This window comes from Pristis pectinata, chromosome 2 (genome assembly GCF_009764475.1).
Source record: "Pristis pectinata isolate sPriPec2 chromosome 2, sPriPec2.1.pri, whole genome shotgun sequence".
NCBI lineage: Eukaryota > Metazoa > Chordata > Chondrichthyes > Rhinopristiformes > Pristidae > Pristis > Pristis pectinata.
Genome location: NC_067406.1, coordinates 95,079,927 through 95,087,759, shown reverse-complemented (window position 1 = coordinate 95,087,759; position 7,833 = coordinate 95,079,927). Strand labels below are relative to the sequence as shown.

Genomic DNA, 7,833 nt, shown 5'->3' with positions numbered 1-7,833 from the left:
CTTCAAGATCAATGAGTCCTTATGAAATGTGGCATTGGCATAATATAAGGCAATTGTGTCAGCCCATTAAAACACAGTGAGATTACAAAAGGAGCGAGAAAATGATCTACTTTTCGTAGTATCAGGTGGCAGAATAAATGTTAGCCGGGATGCAGGAAATGCTGCTTTTCTTCAAAATAAACTCCTCAGAATATTTTACAACCACTTTGCAAGCCTCAACAGAAGCTCAGGTACAAAATACCTTATTTTGGACTTTTGTTTCATTTTAAAAAGCACACTTTGGAGAGAAAAGGCAATCAGGAGAAATAATCACAAATTTATTTTGTTTTAACAGATCAATCAGTTACCATTATGGCAAGAATCCTGTACACTGTGTTCCATGATAAACAGCAGCTTTGCAGAGTGACATAACCCAAGTATCATTTCAATTGTGGTGGAAAAAAACAATCACCGCTCTTCAGAACTGGTGTGGAAGACAGACTTGCTTGCGATGTGGTATTAAAATTTTGAGATAATACATATAGATTTTTATACTGCAATGTTACTACAGCCAGTCACCAAGAAAATAAAGGTTTTCCCTATTTTTCCATAGAACTTATTGGCAGATTAATATGGCGCATAAACATACATGCTCATTTAAACACAATTTCTGAATCCATGGGTAATGGGTACACTTTATTGCCATCTATTTTACCAGCAACAGCAGCTAAGCATATTAAATTTTGAGGTGACGAATGAACACGCAAGAAGAAATAATACAAATAAATTAATTCTGCCAGGAATTAATCACTGAATGCAAGTCATGGCTGCCAACAATCACAGAAAACACCAATTGAGATAACATGCATTGTTGTATAATCCTCTTAAGTATAGAAGCAGCAAAGAAACAAGGAGGAACTGCCCTTCTTAAAAAGGGATATATATCTGGTAACTTGAATCTTTACAAGAACATTTCACAAGTATACGGAAGCAGAAGCAAAAATCCAGTTTACAAAGTATCAATAAGCAATTAATCACTGATGACCTCAAGAGCAACAATTCCCGTGTTCTTAGGAGAAAAAAAATTAAAAATGATACGTCTGTTTGATCAGCTGCCCAGGCGAGGAAGTTCTTAGATAAATGATGCATGTTAATCACAGAGATCCACTATATTTGGTGTTTAAATTCAACTGCCCTGTGGTTTTTTTTATTAAATCTGATACTATGAGTAACTACCAATAAGCAGGTTAACATAGTTCACAAAATTCTAATCCTATTTCCACCAAAGCAATAAGCATTTGACTCAAATCACGATCCGCACATCACCATATAAATCAAGCTTGATTGTCTGAAATGTATTGCACCCAGAGTGAATAAAAATGAAGTATCAACTTGAAAATGATCCTAGACACTGACACTGTGTGAAATACAACAAATAAAAGGTTAGTTATAGAACTAGCACATTAAAATTTACTTGTTTGTAAGATAATTTTCCATACAGCTGGAAATAAAACAATGAATGAAATGGCTGTTCAGCTACTTCAGTAGGTGTTCCTTCAGGCTGATACAGCCAGCCCTAACTGGATAACTCCAGTTTGTAAAACAAATTTTGGAAGTAAGTAGATACGTGCCCTGCCACCTTAAGGAGATCCCCTTCTATATTTTTTATAAAAGTATTTCTACAGTAAGAGAATAAGAATATGTGCCACTTACACTGTTTTCTTATAATGATTAAGGGGTACATTAGTTTTTAAAATACTTGAAATCCAGAAAAAAATAGGTTTTTATTTAGACGTTTACAATTATATCAAGTTAAGAAACCTGGCATAAATAAAGGATTAAAAAGTACTCTCAACATTTTTCCTTCCTTTGGTTTCATTCTGTATGTAACATTTCTTCCTATGAAGTGCAAACAAAAATTTACAGAATTAACAGCAAAGGACATGTCACAAGTGCACCGTCAGAGCTTCATGCATTCAGAAACATGCGTTAAAATAGACTGGAAGTGCCTATAGTATGATTGTTATCTTCCAGTCCATAATCAGTGCTGTGAATCCAGCAGTGGCACCATTTCTTTTAGCTGGAATAAAGCACAGAAATGAAATTCAATTTTCCACCATCCCAAAACATGGCCAAGAACTAAGCTGGATGTAAACATTTTCAATTCCTTTACTTTTTAACATCTCCACCCATCGCTACCACCCCCATTATTGCTTTCACATTCACAACCAGGAAATATTTTAAATATACCTTGCAACAATAAACATAAATCAAAGATAGAAATTAACTTCTGCTCGAACTTTATCTCCTCTCAGAGTGGATGTTTTTAAATGGACTCTTGGTCTTTAAGCTTGCTTGTCACGGCATGACAGCTCTCCTCCCTTCATCTAGTCATCCTATTCATCTTTTCCATAAATGTGAGAATCACTGAGTCTTCCCTTCAACCCAGATTACTGAAAGCCTAGTGCACATACTGACCTTTCATTCCCTTTCAGTTTAAATATTCTTTGCTCTAGACTTATTTTAAAATGGAGGAAAAATACTCCTTGACTTATCAAATCCTCTTGCATCCATTATACATGAAGGGCATTGACCACTGTAATAAAGGGAAACTTGGTTGCCAATGTGCACAAGCCAGTCTCACAAACAGTGCTAAGATAAAAAATCTGGTTTTATAAAAAAAATTAAAGGGTGAATCTTGTTCAAGACACCAAGAGCGAACTGCCCAATTCACCAAGAGCGAACTGCCCAATTCAGCAAGAGCGAACTGCCCAATTCACCAAGACAGAACTGCCCAATTCAGCACGAGCGAACTGCCCAATTCAGCAAGAGCGAACTGCCCAATTCACCAAGAGCGAACTGCCCAAGTCACCAAGAGCGAACTGCCCAATTCACCAAGACAGAACTGCCCAATTCACCAAGAGCGAACTGCCCAATTCACCAAGACAGAACTGCCCAATTCACCAAGAGCGAACTGCCCAATTCACCAAGAGCGAACTGCCCAATTCAGCAAGAGCGAACTGCCCAAGTCACCAAGAGCGAACTGCCCGATTCACCAAGAGCGAACTGCCCGATTCAGCAAGAGCGAACTGCCCGATTCAGCAAGAGCGAACTGCCCAATTCACCAAGAGCGAACTGCCCAATTCACCAAGAGCGAAATGCCCAATTCAGCAAGAGCGAACTGCCCAATTCACCAAGAGCGAACTGCCCAAGTCACCAAGAGCGAACTGCCCAATTCACCAAGAGCGAACTGCCCAATTCAGCAAGAGCGAACTGCCCAATTCACCAAGAGCGAACTGCCCGATTCAGCAAGAGCGAACTGCCCAAGTCACCAAGAGCGAACTGCCCAATTCACCAAGAGCGAACTGCCCAATTCAGCAAGAGCGAACTGCCCAATTCACCAAGAGCGAACTGCCCAAGTCACCAAGAGCGAACTGCCCGATTCACCAAGAGCGAACTGCCCGATTCACCAAGAGCGAACTGCCCAATTCACCAAGAGCGAACTGCCCGATTCACCAAGAGCGAACTGCCCAATTCAGCAAGAGCGAACTGCCCGATTCAGCAAGAGCGAACTGCCCGATTCAGCAAGAGCGAACTGCCCAATTCAGCAAGAGCGAACTGCCCAAGTCACCAAGAGCGAACTGCCCAATTCAGCAAGAGCAAACTGCCCAATTCAGCAAGAGCGAACTGCCCAAGTCACCAAGAGCGAACTGCCCAATTCAGCAAGAGCGAACTGCCCAAGTCACCAAGAGCGAACTGCCCAAGTCACCAGGAGCGAACTGCCCGATTCACCAAGAGCGAACTGCCCGATTCAGCAAGAGCGAACTGCCCAAGTCACCAAGAGCGAACTGCCCAAGTCACCAAGAGCGAACTGCCCAATTCAGCAAGAGCGAACTGCCCAAGTCACCAAGAGCGAACTGCCCGATTCAGCAAGAGCGAACTGCCCGATTCAGCAAGAGCGAACTGCCCAAGTCACCAAGAGCGAACTGCCCAATTCAGCAAGAGCGAACTGCCCAAGTCACCAAGAGCGAACTGCCCAATTCACCAAGAGCGAACTGCCCGATTCAGCAAGAGCGAACTGCCCGATTCACCAAGAGCGAACTGCCCGATTCAGCAAGAGCGAACTGCCCGATTCACCAAGAGCGAACTGCCCGATTCAGCAAGAGCGAACTGCCCAATTCAGCAAGAGCGAACTGCCCAAGTCACCAAGAGCGAACTGCCCAATTCACCAAGAGCGAACTGCCCAAGTCACCAAGAGCGAACTGCCCAAGTCAGCAAGAGCGAACTGCCCAATTCAGCAAGAGCGAACTGCCCAAGTCACCAAGAGCGAACTGCCCAAGTCACCAAGAGCGAACTGCCCGATTCAGCAAGAGCGAACTGCCCAATTCAGCAAGAGCGAACTGCCCAAGTCACCAAGAGCGAACTGCCCAAGTCACCAAGAGCGAACTGCCCAATTCAGCAAGAGCGAACTGCCCGATTCACCAAGAGCGAACTGCCCGATTCAGCAAGAGCGAACTGCCCAAGTCACCAAGAGCGAACTGCCCAATTCACCAAGAGCGAACTGCCCAATTCAGCAAGAGCGAACTGCCCAATTCACCAAGAGCGAACTGCCCAAGTCACCAAGAGCGAACTGCCCGATTCACCAAGAGCGAACTGCCCAAGTCACCAAGAGCGAACTGCCCAATTCACCAAGAGCGAACTGCCCGATTCACCAAGAGCGAACTGCCCAATTCAGCAAGAGCGAACTGCCCGATTCAGCAAGAGCGAACTGCCCAATTCAGCAAGAGCGAACTGCCCAAGTCACCAAGAGCGAACTGCCCAATTCAGCAAGAGCAAACTGCCCAATTCAGCAAGCGCGAACTGCCCAAGTCACCAAGAGCGAACTGCCCAATTCAGCAAGAGCGAACTGCCCAAGTCACCAAGAGCGAACTGCCCAAGTCACCAGGAGCGAACTGCCCGATTCAGCAAGAGCGAACTGCCCGATTCAGCAAGAGCGAACTGCCCAAGTCACCAAGAGCGAACTGCCCAAGTCAGCAAGAGCGAACTGCCCAATTCAGCAAGAGCGAACTGCCCAAGTCACCAAGAGCGAACTGCCCAAGTCACCAAGAGCGAACTGCCCGATTCAGCAAGAGCGAACTGCCCAATTCAGCAAGAGCGAACTGCCCAAGTCACCAAGAGCGAACTGCCCAAGTCACCAAGAGCGAACTGCCCAATTCAGCAAGAGCGAACTGCCCGATTCACCAAGAGCGAACTGCCCGATTCAGCAAGAGCGAACTGCCCAAGTCACCAAGAGCGAACTGCCCAATTCACCAAGAGCGAACTGCCCAATTCAGCAAGAGCGAACTGCCCAATTCACCAAGAGCGAACTGCCCAAGTCACCAAGAGCGAACTGCCCGATTCACCAAGAGCGAACTGCCCAAGTCACCAAGAGCGAACTGCCCAATTCACCAAGAGCGAACTGCCCGATTCACCAAGAGCGAACTGCCCAATTCAGCAAGAGCGAACTGCCCGATTCAGCAAGAGCGAACTGCCCAATTCAGCAAGAGCGAACTGCCCAAGTCACCAAGAGCGAACTGCCCAATTCAGCAAGAGCAAACTGCCCAATTCAGCAAGAGCGAACTGCCCAAGTCACCAAGAGCGAACTGCCCAATTCAGCAAGAGCGAACTGCCCAAGTCACCAAGAGCGAACTGCCCAAGTCACCAGGAGCGAACTGCCCGATTCAGCAAGAGCGAACTGCCCGATTCAGCAAGAGCGAACTGCCCAAGTCACCAAGAGCGAACTGCCCAAGTCACCAAGAGCGAACTGCCCAATTCACCAAGAGCGAACTGCCCAATTCAGCAAGAGCGAACTGCCCAAGTCACCAAGAGCGAACTGCCCGATTCAGCAAGAGCGAACTGCCCGATTCAGCAAGAGCGAACTGCCCAAGTCACCAAGAGCGAACTGCCCAATTCAGCAAGAGCGAACTGCCCAAGTCACCAAGAGCGAACTGCCCAATTCACCAAGAGCGAACTGCCCGATTCAGCAAGAGCGAACTGCCCGATTCACCAAGAGCGAACTGCCCAATTCAGCAAGAGCGAACTGCCCGATTCACCAAGAGCGAACTGCCCGATTCAGCAAGAGCGAACTGCCCGATTCACCAAGAGCGAACTGCCCAAGTCACCAAGAGCGAACTGCCCAATTCAGCAAGAGCGAACTGCCCAAGTCACCAAGAGCGAACTGCCCAAGTCACCAAGAGCGAACTGCCCGATTCAGCAAGAGCGAACTGCCCAATTCAGCAAGAGCGAACTGCCCAAGTCACCAAGAGCGAACTGCCCAAGTCACCAAGAGCGAACTGCCCAATTCAGCAAGAGCGAACTGCCCGATTCACCAAGAGCGAACTGCCCGATTCACCAAGAGCGAACTGCCCAATTCAGCAAGAGCGAACTGCCCAAGTCACCAAGAGCGAACTGCCCAATTCAGCAAGAGCGAACTGCCCAAGTCACCAAGAGCGAACTGCCCAAGTCACCAAGAGCGAACTGCCCAATTCAGCAAGAGCGAACTGCCCAAGTCACCAAGAGCGAACTGCCCAAGTCACCAAGAGCGAACTGCCCAAGTCACCAAGAGCGAACTGCCCGATTCAGCAAGAGAGAACTGCCCGATTCACCAAGAGCGAACTGCCCAATTCAGCAAGAGCGAACTGCCCGATTCACCAGGAGCGAACTGCCCAATTCAGCAAGAGCGAACTGCCCGATTCACCAAGAGCGAACTGCCCAAGTCACCAAGAGCGAACTGCCCGATTCACCAGGAGCGAACTGCCCGATTCAGCAAGAGAGAACTGCCCGATTCACCAAGAGCGAACTGCCCAAGTCACCAAGAGCGAACTGCCCAAGTCACCAAGAGCGAACTGCCCAATTCAGCAAGAGCGAACTGCCCAAGTCACCAAGAGCGAACTGCCCGATTCACCAGGAGCGAACTGCCCGATTCACCAGGAGCGAACTGCCCGATTCACCAAGAGCGAACTGCCCGATTCACCAGGAGCGAACTGCCCGATTCACCAGGAGCGAACGGCCCGATTCACCAGGAGCGAACGGCCCGATTCACCAGGAGCGAACGGCCCGATTCACCAAGAGCGAACGGCCCAATTCACCAAGAGCGAACTGCCCAATTCAGCAAGAGCGAACTGCCCAAGTCACCAAGAGCGAACTGCCCGATTCAGCAAGACAGAACTGCCCTGAAAATAGAGCTGGGCCGCGAGGACTGAATGCCACTTGACATCCTGTCTTGATGATGGAAACTCTGATGTTTCAGCACACACTATAACATTTGTCTAGATTTATCATTTATATGCTGAAGCCTTCTGAAGTTCAAACACTTCAAATTATGCCAAAAGTGGTGGGAAAGGAATGATCTGCTAAGTTTATATAATATGAAAGAACGTGCTCTATTACTTTATTTCTCTCACCTCTAGGAGCAATAGGAATGCCAAAAATAGGGAAGGCTTAAACATTACTCAATGTTGTAGCAGACTTCAAAGCTGAAGGACCAGGGTAGGGATTCTCTTTAAAACATCAATATTCTGTGTGATTTTAACATCCAAACTGGTGCACTCTATGGACGGACCAACAGTACTGAGTACTTCAGTCTCAGATGCAACAAGTAATAAATCAGGCTCTCCTCTTCTCCTACCTGTTCATTTTTCTATAGTTATTACTCCTTAAACCTCTAGCAGAACAGAACTGGATCACATTGGTCTTCACATATTGAATCTTAAATAGCTTTAAGACTTTGAAGAAATTCTATAAAGTAGAAGGTCATACATCTCTGAGCCAAGCTACATGGGAGTTCAAATTCCCAAAATTATAACCAATTTTCCA

The 7,833-nt window shown here is 46.7% G+C and overlaps 1 protein-coding gene across 18 annotated transcripts in view; it reads right to left on the bottom strand.

The window, feature by feature from the left end:
- Positions 1–296: 296 nt before the first annotated feature.
- Positions 297–7,833, bottom strand: part of LOC127567064 (calcium/calmodulin-dependent protein kinase type II delta chain) — a 362,600-nt gene continuing 355,063 nt past the window's right edge. For all 18 annotated transcript variants that reach the window (XM_052009742.1, XM_052009800.1, XM_052009765.1 and 15 more), the window contains one exon: positions 297–2,059. In XM_052009742.1, the coding sequence (XP_051865702.1) occupies positions 2,056–2,059 (4 nt within the window). In that variant the 3' untranslated portion in view covers positions 297–2,055. The remainder of the gene's footprint in view (positions 2,060–7,833) is intronic.